The sequence below is a fragment of the Platalea leucorodia genome, assembly GCF_965183815.1.
Source record: "Platalea leucorodia genome assembly, chromosome: 2".
NCBI lineage: Eukaryota > Metazoa > Chordata > Aves > Pelecaniformes > Threskiornithidae > Platalea > Platalea leucorodia.
Genome location: NC_138824.1, coordinates 132,019,282 through 132,038,450, shown reverse-complemented (window position 1 = coordinate 132,038,450; position 19,169 = coordinate 132,019,282). Strand labels below are relative to the sequence as shown.

Below are 19,169 nucleotides of genomic sequence, written 5' to 3'. Positions count from 1 at the left end.
TCTTCCCCACGGACTCCTACTAAAATGCATGGAAACTGGGATTCCAGTTCTTCACGCTAATATTGAAGGTTGTGCCCTACATCTGTCTTTTGCTTTCTTCAGCGACTGTTTTCAGTGATAATTTTTTATTAAATTAATTTTTTGTTTTATTCAAGATTAGAAATGTATATTTTCATACTGAGAATGATTTTGTTGAATCACATTCTCCTCTTAGCTGAAATACAGACTCACTCACAAAGAATTAAACGAAATAAATAAGAAAGAGCAATCTAACACAAATAGCCAGCAGAAGGAAATACTAGTTCACACGACATACTATTAGCCTGTAGAAATCATTGCCATAGGATGGAGTCAAACCCAAAGCACGGCAAACCTCAAAGTACAGATTGAAGAATATTTCTGAAAGATTCTGAAAGGACTTTTAGAAAGGCTATAGAACTCCCCGTTTCAAGATTAAACCAAGAATTAATTATTAGGGGTAAACAGAAGACAACAAGGAGAGGGACAGATTCTCTCCCATCCATAGTCGCTCCAACTCTTTTTAGCAGCAGCCACGGCTAGGCACAATAAAAGCCAGAATACAGTCGGACAGGCTAGGCACAGAACTGGGAACGGTACCGGTATATTTATCTTCCCCTGTAAAAATAAAAATTAAGAAATGCTTGCAGAATTTATCTTTCAAGGTCTTTCTACCTTCCTGGTGCTATTTCAATTCAGAAAAAAAAAAGTTTATTGACGCAAGGAAAGCTGTAAACTCTGCAGCCATAACTTACAGCCAGGTTTGGGGGTGCTTCAGCTTCCCCACTGCTTTCAGTGTTAATGGCTCAATCTCATATTTGAAATGCAGTGCAAATGAAAAACTGACACATACCCCAAAATGACATTTCAAAATGAGAAACAAATTATGCTTATTTGTAAGTATTTTTTTCTATATCGACTGTGAAAAATTATTCTGAAGAGCTTTTTATTAGACTTTAGCAATCAAAATGACAACTCTAGCTGTCCATAAGACACACTTCCTGGGAAGGCAGGCACCTTACACATCCCAAACACTCAATTTTCAAAATCTCTTGAGAAGACAGAATTTTAATTTTTATTGTAATATTGCCCGGACTTCACAATTTAGCACCCTGTCTTTCCTTTCTTCTGTTGTGCGAACAGGCATGGCAGTATTTTGAAAATGTCTGTCTCTAGAAGACCACTGAGGAAGCCTCACAGACAGAGAAAAACACAGAGGGAACAATTGCAAAGATTTATTTAGCGCATTCTGTGCTTGGCACTTAGAAACAGAGTTCCGTGCATAGGGCAAATCTTTATACACCTTTTTCTTCATACATATTTTACATACCATTTTTATTGCCCTCTTTTATATTCATAATATTGAATCCCTCACTAGGCATATAAATACATTTATCTACAACACCTCACAACAAATCTCAATAATATCTGTATTCTGTTACTTGGTATTTGCATTTTCACACAACTTAAATGCATAGCTTGCACCGAGCTACAATTGTTTTCTTATTTTTAAAGAATTTGAAGAAAAAAAAAAAAAGAGAAGAAAAAAAACAGAAAAGAAAGATGTCAAAGGCAATGATCTATTTGGTTAAACAGAGATCACGTGGCAGGCAGGAGGTTGGCGAATACTCGACCTCACTGTTACTGAAATGCTAATGGTTTTCTATGGCAACTCTTGCATGCAAGTTGAGAGAGGCCGGCTGCACTTCTGTAGAGCAGAGCTCTCTTTTCTCATTGCTCTTCCCCATGAGCTCAGTCTGGACAGTTTCCTCCCATTGGGTTGAGTGCTACGGGACACACGTTCCCCACAAAGGCTATTGTCCTTTCGGTTTGGGTGCATCACTTCGGGTCACATCAACAGGAGCTGAGCCCCCTCTCCCCCATACATCTCTCCGAAGATCAGTCCCTGCTTATGTCTGAGGCTCACTTGTAAGTTAAAACTTTTCTCTCTCGTCTCTCTCTCCCATCTCTGTCTGCAGGCTGGGTGCTGGTAAGCTCGACCCTCGGAAAGAAACCGCTCGTTGGGCAGAGCCATGGTGAAAATACAGAAACCTCTTTGGGAGGAGAATCTCCAGCCCAGCAGCGGCATTCCTGCGCTACAGTGGGAGAAGGAGCCACAGGCCACTGTTGGCTTCAGAAATGGGCTGAGCCGCTCCAGCAGTGAGGAACAGCCTGGGAAGGGGAAGGTCTTTAAAGCAGTGCAGCTTCAGAGTACGAAGGCTTGGGAGACTGCCTTTCTTCAGCTCCCGGAGGAGAGAGCACAGTGGCATGGCTCCCTCCACGCCGAGAGCTCACACAAGCTGAGAGTTAATGCATAAACAGTATATTCAGCTGCTTTTCTCCAGCTTCTCGTTAAAGTCATGCCCTTCTTTCTGCAATGTCCAGAAAGAGCAGATGCTCCGTGCCAGGTCTGGAGGCCCTGGGCTACAACAAGCTGTGATGGCTGTCAGTCGAGGCTTTCCACAAGGTTCTGTGGTGCATAGCTAGATGGCTTGTGTTCTTATTTATCATTACAATACTAGTTCCACTATAAGATTGAAGGCAAAAAGGTACTGGGATGGGTTTACCCCTGGAAACGATGAAGGTCCAGCTGCCTTCGACGCCAAGGAGAGGCACGGCGTGTTAGACCATGTGCACAGACATCTGTGAGGAGGAGCCCTGAACCGCACCGTACTGTCTGTTGTCACAGGCGTTGGCCATCTGCTGGTTGCTGGAGGGAGGGCTGATCATGTGCATCCCATGATCCATCCCCGTGGAAATGTATTGCCTCTCTCCAAAGGCCGCGCTGGATGGGGAAGAGCAGAGTAAAGTGCTTTGGGAGGTGGTGAGTTTCTCTGGGCTTGCCGCCAGCCTGGGGGAAGCAGGGAAATTGTATCCATAGAGGTTGTAGGGATTGTGCAGGGAGAAGGTGTTGTAGGAGCTCTGCTGCATGTGGCCACCACCGAACATGTGTGAAGAGGAGGAGGTGGAGGCAGGATTGCCTGCTTGCATGACATACTGAAACTGGGAGCTGGGGAAGGACCCCAGCTGGCCGCTGTACGCCTCCATCTTGCTGTTGCTGGGCAGGGAGGAAGGAGTTGGCATTCCTGAGATCAAGGATGGAGTCCTCTGAGGCATGAAGGTTTCGGAGGGCTGCGAGGCGGAAGCGGTGCTGCTCTGCAGCCGGTTGTAGCCGCCATCGCTCAGCCCTGGGTAGCTCTGCAAGGCGGCCATGTTGCTTCTGGCGCACGGGGGATAATCAGACAGGTTGAGGTTGCAAAGCTGACTCTCACGGCAGCCAACGTTGAAAGTGTTGGGGGCCAGATGGAAGGCTGGAGGAGAGCAGGACGGAGAGAGAAGGTGAGAGGAAGCAGAGGGCGACGGGGTCCCCGTGCTGGACGTGGTCGGGGAGGTGCCTGTGCTGCCTCCTGCAAAACAAAACACATGGGAGGATGTTCAGAGCCCAGGACCACATCTGCAAAACGAGACAGTCTCATTAAAAAACAGCTTTGTTTAATAAAGAAACAAGGGTGGTAAAATGGCCGCTGGAAAACTCAGCCTTTCTTGGCAAGAGCCCTCACTTTATTAATAGCATCCCTTGGTCTTTCCTGCTGCTTTTTTGTTATGATTTTGTTTTTCAATGGAGATTTTCTTCCCTTTCAAAATAGGAGAGGGAAGCAAGCATGCCACAGAGCAATTGAAGGCAGTGGGAAAATCTGCAAGGAAGCACCGCTCCATCAGTCGAGAGAGCTGCCATTTCCAGGCATATTTATCTAGTCTATTTTTAAAAAAAAAAAAAGTCTCGTCTCCCTCTCCCGGTCTGCAGGAAGGCCACCAGTCAGTGGGCTGCATGGCCCCGCTACAAACATGCTTCATCATCTGCTCAGGGAGCTTATGGTGGGAAGTGGCTGAAAGCATGTTGGACTTCTGCACTATTCAACAGTTTTTTCAGATGGCTCGTGGTGCAGTGGTACTGATTTAAGCCAGAAGTAACACTAAAATGAAGGGACACAGTTTCAAGCTATAGCCTGTTCCACTGAGCAGAGAAAGGGGACGTGTCAGGATTTTCAATCATGTGCTTTAACTTAAGAGGGATTCCATATGTTGTATCACTGGTGTTAACAAAATATTGATATATATACATGTTGATAGTATCAATGTATTATACATTATTTATGCTATGAATTATAGAATTGATTATTTTGCACAGCAGGGATGCTCACATGTTCTCATCTGGGAAAAGAATACTGTGTAATACTACCAATACTACAGTAACAAACTGAAAGTAAGTGATAGGAAGAAGCTGGTGGCAGAATTTTGAGCTTGAGAAGAGATTATTTATAGGCAAGATTCTGATTTAGAGGAAGCTTTCTTGGTCAGCCAGGAAAATCAGTTCTGTGCTTAAGGGAATGCAGTTTTTTGCTGTGAAATTTTTTTTGTTTGTTTGAATTATTCCCTTTGCATGAGATCCCATTTCTGCATTAGGGCAACTAACACTGAAGAGTCCTGTAAAAGGAGCAAAGAGGTGCTGGTGAAGAGATTTGACCAGGGAATAAGTAGAACCAGAGGAACTAGGAAGACAACTGGTGAGGCAGCATTTTGGACAGGGTAGAAGATGACAGGTGAGAGGCAAAGGGACTGGAAAAGAGGGCGGTAGAGTGGGCAACTGAAATTTAATCAAGGCAGAGATTGCACATTGAGGATCAAAAGTAAGGGACAGCTTTCTCTTGTGTCTCCTTGTGGGAAAAAAAAAAAAAAAAACAAAACCAAACCAAAACAGGATGGTTAGTTGAAGATGTCCCTGCTCATTGCAGGGGGCTTGGACGAGATGACCTTTAAAGGTCCCCTCCAACCCAAACTATTCTATGATTCTATGATATCTGACTCTTTCTAACACATCAAGGGTGAAACAGAATGGGGCATTAGAGTGAAAATATGTCTTTAAGACATGAAAAATATTTGGGATTTTTTAATTTAAAAAAAAATTTGAAACAAGAGCCAGAAAAAAGAAGAAAAACAGCCTTGGGTAAGCACAGCCTGGAGTGGCTGCAGCTGACCCAGGCAGCATCAAGAAAATGCATGTTTCTGTGTTGCTAAGTCAAAGCAGTCATTACCATTACCAATCATGGGGATGAATGCTTATTGCTAAGCCACTGACTCCTTTTGACATTCATTCAGAAGCATAAAAGAGAAGCATTGAGTCAAATCTCCATTAGAATTAATGAGAAAATTTGAAGTTTCAAATGGGATCATGACCTCTCTATATTCCCTTCTTGACAACATTGAAATGCTCAAACTTGCAATGCATTTTTGCTCCAGAGTTCAAAGACTTTTTTGTGTGAATTTCTAATTTAGTATTTATTTTAAAAGGTACATTTCCTGTTCATTTATGTTCAATGTTCATTTAAATGTTCATTTAAAGTCTCTGACAGACAATCTCTGGCTAATTTTGTTGTAATAAGTTAAGATGGTACCTCCTCCAGCCTTTCTCCCTGTATCTCTGTTACAGGTTGTCAATACTGCAGCAGGATCGGCAGAAGGGAACGTCTGCCTCTACACAAGTAGTTTCATTGCAAAGTCTATTTTAATTGGAATTGCTGATAAAGGTGAGTTTGAACTGAGGTACACAGCTACAGACACGCATTTTCCTGTTAGCCCTGCACTAAAGAGGGTAACCTCTGACAGAGAGGGCAGGCAGACAGCTGAGTTCATATATCATCACTTAGCTATCAAAGCTCAAAATACAGAGGTCACATAATCACAAAACAAATACAGCACAAAGTGAGATGTATTTAACCCACAGTAATTCCGCACTTGATTCTTTACACCACATATTTCATGAACAAACTTCAGATGGTGACTTGCTGACAGTGTCTGGAGAATAAGTAAAAATACATATGTATAGATATACGAGCATTTAATGATCTGTTTGAAATAAAATATGTAGAATAAATGATTAACTACAATGTCTTCAATTCAGTCTTCCTTTACCCCATAGTTAACCTTTAAAAACTATGCAGGAGAAGAGCACACACACCAGTTAGCTCAAGCATTAGGATTTAAACATCTGCTAAGGAGTTACAATCAAGCCATACCCATAGCCGAGGCTCTGTCTCCACAGAGAGCAAGTAGAGCTCTCTGATTAGCAATTACAAGGTATTCTCAATGGTTCCAAAACTGAAACACTGAACCGCACATTTCAGGTTACCCCAAAAGAGGGATTAAGTGATCCTGCTCTGAATTATCCCTATTTGCGGGCTAACAGAAACACCCTGAAGTGACAACATAATAATTAGGAAACAAAGTAAAAAAGACTTTTTTCTTTTTCTCCTTAACTTTAAAATGATGAGGAGGTGAGAGATGTATCAACAGGAGCAAATGCCAGACCTGACAAGTGTCTTTCAAGAATGCTTTGCTGCAAATGCCAACTATAAGCACAGGACACACCGCAATTCTGCTGCAACAGAGCGTAACGCAGAATCCTGAAGTTCTTGAGCATTTGCAGAATAATGTTTACACCTTTAAGTGGAACGGGAAACAAGACAAAGCAAGGCCCATCTCAGCTCACCCTCTTCAGAAAGCAAACAGCTCTACTCTGCTCTGAACGATATTTCTGATCCATCTTTGCTGGCAGCACTAAGCATGGGCCAAACACGACCTGGACTTTTCTGAAGTTATAACTTGGACTGTAGTTGTTACAAAGTCAGCCAAATATCCCTAGAGATGGCAGCAAGCCCAGCAAGTATATCTACACCATACTACAGTCTTAGATACACAGATGTGTATGTCATTTTAATGGAAGGCATGGATACAAACCAATCTAGTTAAACTGATACACAAGGCTATGTTTAGGTCTGGTTTAAGTCAAGTGAAACCACATTTAAGGAAGAACAAAATGAATCCCTTAATAATTCTCCTCTGTTCCTTTTCTCTACTCACTATTGCCCCAGAAATAATTGCCAACACCAGCAGCATTTACCACGAATGTCACAGTATCTCTCACCTCCACACTTATCATTATTCCAGAGTGATTAATTACTCTTGTGTCCAGTCTTCTGAAGATCATTTCTGGTGCTGCATATATCAGTCACAGGCATGTGCAGTTAACAAGTCACATTTGTATAAAATGCAAGGTTCGTAACTTCAAACCTCCCTCCTTTATATCTGAATCTTGCCCTGCATGGCAGATGAAAGTGTCCATCCTCACAGTGTCCTGCCATTGTGCCAAGGGCTTAGCCAAGCCCTGGTGCCATCCTAAAAGGAGCCCGCTCTCTGTCTGGGTGTACAAGTGATAACTACATTGACCTTATCAAAGGGACAGGAGCATTTCAAAAGAGGGGAGTGGAGAATGATCTAATGCAAGAAAGGTCAAAAGCTGCAAAATGGACCAAGAGGTAAGAAATCATTGGTAAAGAGGGGAGGTGGGAAAAAGAAGAATGAAATCATGGTGGAAGACAGGGAAACCCTGTGGAGAGGGTGGGATGTAAAGGCAAACCTTCTTCCTCATGCCAGTGTTCTCTCTTGTGAACACCATATGGAAATGCTGGCTGTGCACCAGTATCAAATACCTGCCCACAAGGATTAGGGAAGAAACTACAGCTTCTCATCTGGATACAAATAAGAACTGCCGTTAAAATTTCATCCCAATTAGCTTATGACCAGTCTTTCCTTCCTGTCACCTGTGTCCTTCTAAGCCTTGGTAATGGTGCTGTCTCTCTATATGTTCCCGATAGACCCTTGCTTTTGCTTTTACCTAGACTGAGCTTGTGTAAGGACAATTTCAGGGTAAACTGCAAGCCCAAACACACACAGTTCATGGGTACGATGTGCCTAAAAATGAGGGGCTGGAGTATTCTTGAAGCATTCAGCGTGCTAGGATGTCTGAAAGGCAAAGGGGATCTCTTCCATACAGGGCATGTCACGTAGAGAACTTCTAACACTGCAGTGTAGATGGAAAACACATCTGCCAGCAGCCAGTGTTAGCCAAGGGAGCGTTCTGGCAACAGGGAGATAGGGGGGAGAGCATCAGTGCCAAGGGAGCCTGAAGCAATTGTGCACGGAAAAACTTCTGGGATCTCTCTTATGAATGACACCACACTAGTCAGTTGACCCACAACTTATCCCAGCCTCCTTTATCTGAAAGGTGCACATAAATCACACTTTGGACTCAACTGCAGTGTACTTTCCTTGCTAATGTTTCCAGGCATCAGTTGCTACCATCACCTGCAGTGCCTCCATACAAACCTCTCAGTCCTTGAAGTCCTTGCTTAGTGCAGGAGGAGAGCAAGCACAAGCTGAAGTTGCAGTCAGCACAAGATATCTGAACGTGAGGGCCATGCTCTGTGCAACAGTAGAGTCTCATCAGACAGCTACAGGCAAGAGCTTTAGAATAGTTTGGGCAACTTGATCACTGCCATTATCTGACCACATCAGCAGCCTCCAGCTCTTGGCATGGTTGGGCTCAGACAGTGATAACCTGGTATTCACTGTCTCATTAAGAACAGATGTGGCTGAGGGTCCTCAGAGCTCGTACCTTGACTTTCTAACAAGGATGGGAACCGCAAGGTGATTTGTCTTAACATTTTACATTTTGATGTGTCAGTCAGCACAAAGTTATTATTCTTTGAGTGCAAACACTCCTTAAACAGCTCAGCCCACTTCCACCTACAAGGTAGTTTAGCTTATCACGGCCACAGATATGGGCTGCATGTTCAGCATGGCCAGCCTATGGCTCAGAGGCTGTACTCAGCCCAGCAGCACAGTGTCTGGCCCACAGCCTCAGCCCAGCTGTCTTCTCCCACCTTCAGATGTAAGCAGGACCTAGCCCGAAGGCCAGATGCTTTGGAGTGATCAGTGCACAGCTTTGCTGATCGGTCTCCACAGCCCCTCTTCTGACCCACACTCAACACATCAGCATCTCCACCGTGTGATAGGCATGTGTCCGAGCACCTGAGGGTTCAGGAAAGAGGGGCTGTGGCCACTAGTCATTCATCTGGCACGCGGCTCTCCTCCTGGCGCTTTGCTTGAGCTAATAAGCCCTCCTGAGAGGCAGTTTATATTCACTTGGGCACAGAGCCATGCTAATGTAGCTCTCCAGCTTTCCAAACGGAGCTGGCTGGGAGCTGGCATGTGTCTGGCCAGCGTGGAACACAGACAGAGGAGCCCATCCATGCAGACGTACTCTGTCACTCCTGAAAGGTCTGATTTTTGTGAAGGCTCTACAGACATGTACACATATGTAAAGGGATTTTCTATAGCATGGGAGAGACCAACCCTTACCAGTTTTTTGCGATGTTCTACCCTTGGACGCAACAGTAAACAAAAATGATGGCATGCATGCAGGAAAACAAATTTGAACAAAAACATAAAAATCCCTTTCCCGTTCTGAGCCCTCACACATGCATGCACCCTAAGTATGGCTTATGAAACTTACTCCCTGTCTTCCAAGTTACTGTACCTTTGGTCGCGGAACAAAAATGAAGTACTTGCCCAAAGGTGGAAATCTGAGACAGTTATGAGGGAGGGTTTGTGCAGCTTGCCAGGTGATCTGACTGATAGATTACGAGGCCAGAGGGTGCCACTGTAATCATCTGATCTCATGTCCTTTAAGAGCCAGGCCTAGTGCAAACCGGGATTTATTCCTGCTTCAAGCAGCACATGCTCCAGTCATGCTCGATGCCTGCTTGCATCTCCAAGCATCTAAATGCCACAAAATCAGGTGTCACTCCTGCTCTCACATATCATGACAACTTTTGTCTTGCAAGTGTAACTGACAGCCCGAGGTCTTCTCTTCCCATTCCTAGTTTTCCAAAACTCAAACCTACAACCTTCAGAAGGACTTAAAGATTCTTCATCACATCCTTCTTGTGCCACCGCTGCCCCTCTGAGTTCCTTCTTCACCACCTTGGAAAACTAAACAGCTTTGATGCCTCTTTCTTGTCCTCTCACCAAGCAAGGGCAGGGACACCTGGTCTGTGACGTGCTGGACTCTTTCTTCATTCTTTCCCATTTCTAGGAACGAAAACTTCCCTCTTTCATAGGAATGAGAGACATTTCTGTCTTCACGGAGTGTAGCTGCCTGTTTTCTCTCTGGAGCCCTTGGCCAATTATCAAATTATGAATCCGCTGGTAAAATCTTTAAAAGGCCCAAATGAGACCCGAAATCTACTGCATGCCAAGTTGCTGGGTTGGTAGGGGAAACATAAAGAGTGCTTTGTAGTTCTTTGAGATACAGCTCACAGAGTGCAAAAAAGATGGTTACAGCAATAGATTTAAGGGGGAAAGTAGGTACTGTATAGTACAAAAGTGAGGAATGAAAGGAAATTTTATTTAAGGTAAGTTATAGAGAAGGATCTTTTTTATAAGTTTGCCTCTAATTACGACAATGACTGGAATTAATAGTAAATCTAGAACAACTCGAAATAACACTTTACTTTAGCTCTTACAGATTTCTGCAACACAAACTGAGCAGTCAGAAAGTTAGAGATAAAACTTGCCTCAGTCATCCTCCAAGATAAAATATTTTCAAGACCTAATGGTAAAAAACAACCTTTTCTTCTAATGTGGACAAAAAGTACAATTCAGGACGTCTGATTTCAGTTCCCATCTATATCCAGAGCACCAAGAGAGCTTTCCCAAAAGTAAGATACAACATCGCCTTCCCAGTCCCCTCAGACTATCTTTAATACTCCTTTCTGCTCCTCATATAAACACACGGTATTCTTGGGCCAACTCCATGCTGTCTCAGGAGAAGGCCTGTTGGACGTGACTTTCTGTCTTGTGTGCAGACAGTTGTAAGATGGCGTACACAACACTTTCGTGAGCTGTACATCAGATTCTACAGAAATGTCTCCTGTTTCCCTTCTTCAAGTACAGACAGATCAAATCAACTCAGGTTTGGATGATGATGAGCTCCCCACTTTGGTGGAGAAAATTGTTCATCAGTGACAATTATGCACAATCTCTCACATTTACAACCATCGGCTGGGCACAGATATTGACAAGGAGGTCATGTCACGAAAGCTACTCCAGAAGATGACGCTGAATGAAAACAGGATGCAGAAAAGGACTCCCTGTGGCACAAATCCTTCAGAAAGTCACAACAGAAGCTGCTGCAACTTTGCAGTTGAAATTAACTGAAACCGTGGTGATTTCTTTGGTGGTGACAAAAGTAAACTGAATTGCAAACCTCTCCTGCCGTTCTTGATGGAGTCTGCTTTGGGCCAACACAGGCCCTGGAACCTCCAGCATATTAAACAACAAAAAAAATACAATGAACAACTATAAAACCCCAGAAGCACTGTAGTTCAAAATTTCTGAATGGAGGAAAAATGTCTCAGTATTGTGGCAAGCTCAAAGCACACACCACTTTCTACTCATGACAAAATAATGTGCCGCTCTGAGGAAACTGTGCAAATCATCAAAGTATAATTGCCCCCCTCCATTAATCCATGTGAAAGCTGATCACCACCCATGAGATAACAGAGATTTAGGCTTCAGTAATTAGACTTCGGGGTAAACACCTCCCTGGAGTAACAGGGTGCTTCAGGCTCCTTTCAGGTCATCGGAGGGTGGCACAGACTTTGACTCTCAGCCCCTCGGATCACATCTGGGAGGATATTTTAGCTTTTCACTGTGAAAGATGAGACCTTGAAGCACCAGAAGCACCCCTTCCCTAAAGAAAAACTGTCTGCAGCTCAACCAAGAAGAAGCTGGAACAGTGTGTTCCCTGTTGCTTCATTTGGATGAGTCAATCTACTAGCCATTTGAAGTATGCAGCAGAAACCAGCTCTTGATCCCAATAACTCTGGCAACAACTACTCTGTTTCCAATCTCCTCTTCAAGGTCAAAAGAATCAAGAAGATAATTGAGACCAAACCCAGATACCTGACCTCTGCCAATAGCCTAGACCGTTCACAATTGATTTTGAAAGGGAAGCAGCATCCAGATTATCCTGGTGGCATGGCTGAGACAACTGATGGCTGCCGTCAGGAGGCAAGCAGCCAAGCAGATGTATTCGTAGGTTGTTCAGCCTCCTTTGACATCAGCAGCTCTGGTCTTTTGGGAGACACTATTTTGGGCATCTGGGATATCAGATAAAGCCAAAAGGATCTTAACAGTCATTTGCTTCTTTCTACCTCAAGGCTCCTCTGATGCCTTCAGATGAAGTTCTGAAGGGCTCAGTCTTCCCTCCACTTGACACCAATACACATTTGTGCATTCACAATATTGTTTTCAGATGGGTGCAAGAAGAGCAGCTCTCTGGGCACCACACTCGACATGGAGGAGAGTATACCAAAGAAGAAATGAGTAACAAGCAGTACAGACAAGCTTTGGCAACACAGAGGTGATGCCTGCCCGAAAAGAGTAATGTTTACAGACAGGGAAGCTGGAAAAGCAGCAACATCTCAGCTCAGGGTATCTGTCTCCCATCTGCTGATATATCATCCAGCCTTAGGGTCTGTCTGGACTCATCACTACTACAAGAAAACATTGTTCTTTTCCAGTGGTAAATGAGCAGGTTGAACCTCTTCCACACAGAGGAGAGGGAGCCTTTTGTGCATATCCTTGCCGACACAAGACTGTGGCATTACAATGTTCCCTCTTAGAGGAAGACAGTAGGAGCTGTACTCAGTCGCCAGTTTGCACACGCATGCTGCTCTAGAGATAGCAGCATATCTGCTGCTACCAGAGATACCTGCTGATACCAGAGTGACCAACAGCTGTCTTACTGGCGAGGAGCACACCCCTCTGCCTCCGGTACTGTTTTAGACAAACTTCAAGCTTTTGATGCTAACCTCAACAGCCATTAATGAAGATTTTACACCCTCCCCAATAGGTGGCCTCTCTACCTCAGATCTTCAGTGCAAGATCAATGGAGATGCTCAAGCTGACGGAGAACAGGTTGAATCTACTGAAAGCAATCGGTAAAGTCCTCAGCAAAGGTATCTATTGAAGTGAAGAAACCTCATTTGAAAGGAAAGCTGCCTTGAGAACTCACCAGTCAAAGCTAAGATGTTTGACTCTTGCAGGTTTAGTGTGCACATATCAAAACAGTAATTTAATGGTGAAGTAAAATACTATGTACTGCAAACCTGCCGATATGCCACATCGTGTGACTCTCATACTGGTCCTGATATTCTGCTTAGGAGGCAATTCTTTTTACCAGCTGCTATGGTACCTTCAATTTTACTTCTTCCATAAGTCATCAGCTTTTATAGGAAGGATCAGATAATGATCACTGTTTTAGCATTGTCACGGTGCTTTTTTAGTCCCTGTGTCCTTGCAAAACTTACAGTCACCGACAGGGATCTGCTTATCTCAATATCCTGTGGGAAACTGTGTATCACCTAGGAGCCAGCAATGGCTCTTTTTACTCTTGGAAAGTGACACAATCCAGAGTTACTGGAATTCTTATTTTCTTTTTCCCCCCTCTCTTCGCTTTTGTTGTTTTTTTGTTTTTTTGTTTTTTTTATGTTCCCTGTTAAAATCAAGAAACTGAGCCACAGATTTTTAATAATGAGAATCTGGATGAGGTTCAATCTAAATTTTGAAAATATATTCCAATTAAAGACTTTAATAGATTCTTGGCTTTCCCCACATCTCATTGCCATGTGCATTCAATGATCCCAAGCCCCCTTTTCCCTAGTAATAATTAGACTGCAGAGCAGGTGACATCATTCTCCAGAAGGTCAGCCTCTCCTGGACTGCTGTTTTCTGAACGTTTTTTGCAAAGTTTTTAGTCGAGGGGACTTTTCTTTTTTCAAGCTGGCTGCAGATCTGCTGTGATTGTGTCAAACATGGTGCTTGACTTTGTAAAGCTGTGATGACTTTTGGATTGCATGCTCCAGAAGAGAGGTTTTGTACTCAGGTCAGAGGGTTTCACTGACAGAAACATCATGTTCTTCTTCATAGGACAATACGGTGACCCCTCAGGTCACAGACCTGCAGACACTTACTGATGTGCTTTACTTCAACAGTAACACATGCAAATAAAGCTCGTGGATCACTAGAGTCAGCCACGCCAGGCATCTGTGTGACTGGTCGTGATATCAGGCTCTCCAGTTTGTGTGGCAGCTGAAACCTATCATTGTGTAGATTAGAAAGTTATTTAATCCCTGTATGAAACAGCTGCATCCAGCGCGCCGAGTATTGATTCAGTGTGTCGCTGTAGCCCTTGCTCAACATACAGCTTGGGCCAAACAAATGAGCAAAGCACTAGGATGTGTGTTGAGTGGGAGAAAGGATAATGTGGAAAAAATTATAATACCTTTAGATAATTGTATCATGTGGATGCATCTGGAATACTCTGTGCAGACTTGTTTTTAAAGAAACGATTAAGGACCTGGAAAACTTCCCACTTGAAGATAAAAGAAATGACTGGCACTATTCACTGTGAGAAGCACAGAAGAGGGACATAAAAATCTGTAAAAAAATTAATTGTATGGAGAAGGTGGATGAGGGGGAACTTCTGTTCTCCTTATCTCGTAACATCCCACAAAAAGGGATGAACATTCAGTTAGAGTAGAAAAATCAGAGCCACTGTAATGAAACATGTTCCACACAGTTGTGTGATAAAAACATGAAAATTGCAGCCACAAGAGTCTGTCGAGGATGGGTGGCACAAAGCTACCACACATTCTTCTCTCTGCAAGATAATATAGGCTATAAAGATTCAGTACTTGATCTTCTTTGTGAATAACTATGCAAACTGCACTTTCATTCTCAGGCATCTTCTCCAGCCAACAAATCATTCTACTTTTTTTTTCCTGAATCCTCTTCAATCTCTTCCCACCCTTTAAAACCACATACAGTAGAAGACTATATTGTAATGTCAGTTTGCAGCTAGGAAATTGTCTCCCCACTGCTTACGACTATTTTTTTTCTACACCAAAGATTGCATGTCCCTTTTTATCACAGTATTACATACACTGTCCCTTGCGTGTGCAGTGGTTTATCCACTGAGACCTCCAAGTTCTTGCCAGTGCCAACACTTTCCAGCCCACCTCGTGGGTATGTAAGTCCTACATTTTGTTCCTAGACACATGATATTGTATCTGTCTGAACTAAAAGCCACGCTTTGTTTGAATGCATACAGGTTACCAAGCAATCTCTATTGCTCTTCGTACCTTTGTCCCCATCATTACTGACAGCTTTGCAGCCTTTATGAGATTTGTACCTTTTAGCAACTGCACTGTTTCATTTAGTTCTGGACAAGTTAGTACTGGAACCAGTCTCTGCAGAGCAACACTAGGACTGTCCTTACTAGATGGTGTTTTCACGTTTATCATGTCAGCTTTGAGATCAGTCAGCTGCTCGTTTCTTAATATGCACTAATGCTAACTTTTCCAAGCTGGCACATGTGGCAATAAGTTAAATGCTCTCCAAAAATCCACCACACCTATACAGTTATTTCTATCAGTCAAATATCTAACTTAACCAAATAATTCAGTTGGACTTGTTTGACAAAACTGTTTTGGAAAAGGCAGATAACACTTTCATTTCATGAAAAAATTACCAAATGACAAAAGAAAAGCTAAGAATCCATAGCAATCCATAATAGAACAATCTAGCTGGAAAGCAATAAAGGCACTATATTTATACCGCTGAAGGCCCAAGCTTCTGCCCCAGAGAGTATCTTTTTTTCTGCCACAGTAAGGGGGACTCATCTCTAGAAATCAAGGCTGAATTCCGCAGTTCCTACAGGGGATCTGTTCCAGCACTTCACTAGACTTCATGTAACTACAGCCTATCGCTTTTTTCCTATCCACCACAGACAGCATCTTATTTCAGTACTATTATGTATTCTCTCCCTCCTCACCAGGCTGAACAACCATAACTCACTCTTCATTGATGATGTTTCTTCCTAGGCATGTGGCCACTTTTGCTGCTCTCATCTTGTCTCTCTGCAGTAAGTATGCACTCCTCTTAAGCTGCAGTGGACACATCTAGTCTCAAAAGTCTCCTGCAGCCCCAGTGCAGTTTCCCAACTAACAATTCAAAGGATAAAATGGAGGCTTGCAATTGCTCAAGGGTTTATTCAGAAATGCCACATATTCACCCAGCTTGGAGACAACAGCATGATCTAGAATTAAAGTGTCTGTTATTAAAATAATATCCTGAAAACTTCTAATTCATAAATATGCAGGGGTATGAGATGACAGCATGAAGCTCAGAGCACTGAAGCTTCAGGTGGGAGAGAGGAGTAGAGTCGCAGGCAAGTCTCTTACATGAAAAGACTGGGTAAGGCTCAGAGGATCTGAGGTGCAATAGCTTATGCTGAAGTCAGCTGTTAAACACCAGTGGTTTACTCACCTGTCAGACAGTTCATGTGCTTTCAAGCAAGGAGATGGAGACGTATGGGCACTGTGCATCCTGGTCGTCTTAGCTTTGGAGGGAAGAATCACATGTGGCTTAAGGCCACCTCAGCATTTCTTGCTCTTTCTGCCAGTAATTCCAAGGCCTCCAGACCAGCATATTTGTGCTGGCCCTTGGAGGCTGTCCCGGCAGCCAGAAATTAAAACTGAGAATGTTTGTACCTTGGCTTTGCACTTATCACTGAGACCAGGGGTCAGCTTGTTACAGCAGCCACTGGAGAGGTGAGCACTATGATGGAGGGAATATTTCTGATTTATTATCTTGAGGTTGTTTTGCATGGCTAAACGCAGAGCTCAAGAGCACTGTTTTGTAGCGAGTTTCAAGTTTTGAGACCGACCTGTGGATACAACTTTAGTTAAGGGCTGCCTTAAACCTAGCAGTCTGTGGTGCGGTGGTGGTGGTCTGCACAGAGCCGGCTGGTCACAGGGTACTGGCTTGCTTCCTGGTTTTTCAGCTGCCAAACTATATTAAAACAAGCTAAAAATACATTAAATATTTTCCTTTCCTAATATTACCTTACCACGTAAGCAATAGCTGGACTTACCACTAGGATGTTATCTGATAACCAATGGGAGGGGAGGGGAGGGGAGGTGTGCGAGCCCGAATAGGGAGTGCGACAGAGGAGGGAGGCTGCTTCAGCGACCATGACCAGGAGGAGAGGCTGTTATGTTTCTATTTAGGTGGGTGATGAAAACGTTTCTGAATCCCTGTTTTAACTCATCTCTGACTGCACGCCTCACTGCAAGCGCTGCTTGACACAAGGCCCCTGCGCTTGTGCAAAAGCTCTCCTGCCCTGTGATGGGCAGCCCCGGCAGCCACTGCTGCTGCCCTCCTTCTGGAGGAGCCCACGCCATCCCCAGATGGATTTGAGGTCTAGAGGAAAGTTTTGGGGTGATGTCAGGCTCAAATGTGAGAGGCTGGAGAATCTGCTGCACAGGGCATGCATTTGGTTTTGATTGCTTAACCTCACAGGTGTCACATTTGAACACGGCTTTGGATTGTTTCTTTTCTTGCATTTATATTGGAATTTTAAAAGTACCAGGCTGCCCTGATACCCCTCTTCCCAGTGATCACTGTGTTTTTAACTAGAAATAGCTGCAATGAAGTGAATGGGGAAGTCCTATCAGCGCAAAAAAAAATAGTAACACAGCCTGAAATTGGAGATGAAAGCCCTACTTAACAAATGAGAGATGTAAAGGGCAGAAGCTATGAAAAGACACAGCATGAACAAGCGGAAAACACTTGGCCTGCCCAATAATTCTTCCCAGCCTCATACTAACAGAAACTCTCTCCAGCAAGGCCACCAGGGTTTGAAAGCGAGGCAGCATGATCCTGGAGGGAGGCACATTTCTCGTCTCCTAAAGCTTCCAGAGGACCCATGCCCCTTCCCCTTGTGTTGTCACACAAATGGCAAGCTCTAACTGTAAATGGAGAACAATGTGCCTGACATGCTGGAGTGTTTCCTTGGTCTCTCTGTGCTCTCTTCACACTTAACCCATGCCATGTACTCGGGCTGGTTCTCCCAACCCTGCGCTCCTTCCTGCTCCTCCTTCTAGCTCTTAGGTGCACTGGGGACATCAGGGAGATGAAGTGGCTGCACTGCACCTCATAAAGCATGGCCTGTCCACCACTTCCATACATCCTCTCTGCTCAGTCTCCTTTCACAGCAGTCAAGAGCTCAACGAGGTGCGTGAACCCCCACCCTGGCTGCCGGACGCACAGCAGAGTGCGTTGCTGCTCCTACACCCTCTTCTCCTGCTCTTTCTACAGCTCTTTGCATGCCCTTTGTACGCTCACCTTGCTGCTTCTGCATGGTAGTGAAGTCTTCAAAGGTGAGAGTGCGCACGGGGGGCCTCCAGAAGGCATAGGTCTCCATAATGGCCTCCAGTCCTGTCCTGTGCAATGAAATTAAAACAAGAAGAGAAGAAGAATGTCAGTCAGCTGGCAAGGGTATCGGTGCTGGGGGAAGAGGGCTCCCATCTCACTTGACAGTCTGCCAGCAGCCACCGAAAGGTCACCTTGGCATCTGTGAATTCCTCAAGTGAGCCTTCCCGCACAGGTGCTAGTCACTAGAGTAAAATGAAATTTCCCCAGCCCAGGATTTCAAAAGCTCCTAAGAGTCTTGCAGCACCTTTTTCTTTTTTTAACAAGGATCCCAAACTTTCTGTCTGTTTTGCAGGGAACACATGACCATCAGCTCCTCAAGGCATGCTTTATCGTAGAGCAGGCTTCCACACTTTGTGGATGCAAGCTGTGATGCAAACGAGGGAGGTCTGGGATTCAGCCTTCAGAATCAGAGAGATTTTATTAATTGGCTTTCCCTGTCACCTCCTAGTTCTGGACACTGCTTTGAAGTGCTACGGGAAGCCGACCAAAAGGGAATCTCCTTGGTTTTGGACTTCGACTAGAAATGCATAAGAGGTTTTTTATAAAAGATCAGTGGCATCTCTGCTTTGGGTCCCTAACTCACTGCAAAGACAGTACCAAAGAGAAAAAGCCAAAAATCAAGCTAGAACTTTTCCTCTTGAAGGGCTGGGGTCTCAGATTTGTTCTTATTTTCACCACAGAATGCTAGCTCTGCTGAAAGTCTCCAACTCCACAGGCTCAATGAGGACATAGGTGCGTTATCAGGGAAAGACCCCCATGTTCTCTATGAGACGACCCCCTGGAGTTTCTTCCTAGGAAAGGCTCTCCTCTGTGGAAGCTGCACATTGCTCTGTTCCCCATTCCTCATCTTCCCCTGCCTCTTTTCCAGCAGTGGGTTATAGCCCTCGCACTGATCAAACACGACTAGA

General features: G+C 44.2%; 1 protein-coding gene across 1 annotated transcript in view; it reads right to left on the bottom strand.

Annotated features, from left to right (window-relative positions):
- Nucleotides 1-2,640: 2,640 nt before the first annotated feature.
- The window catches only part of TBX15 (T-box transcription factor 15), a gene marked incomplete at its 3' end in the record, with an annotated part of 96,347 nt that continues 79,818 nt past the window's right edge, over nucleotides 2,641-19,169 (bottom strand). Inside the window, exons 7-8 of the mRNA XM_082337851.1 lie at nucleotides 18,172-18,269; nucleotides 2,641-3,425 (exon numbers count right to left, since the gene is read on the bottom strand). Coding sequence (XP_082193977.1) covers nucleotides 2,641-3,425; nucleotides 18,172-18,269 — 883 coding nt within the window. The remainder of the gene's footprint in view (nucleotides 3,426-18,171; nucleotides 18,270-19,169) is intronic.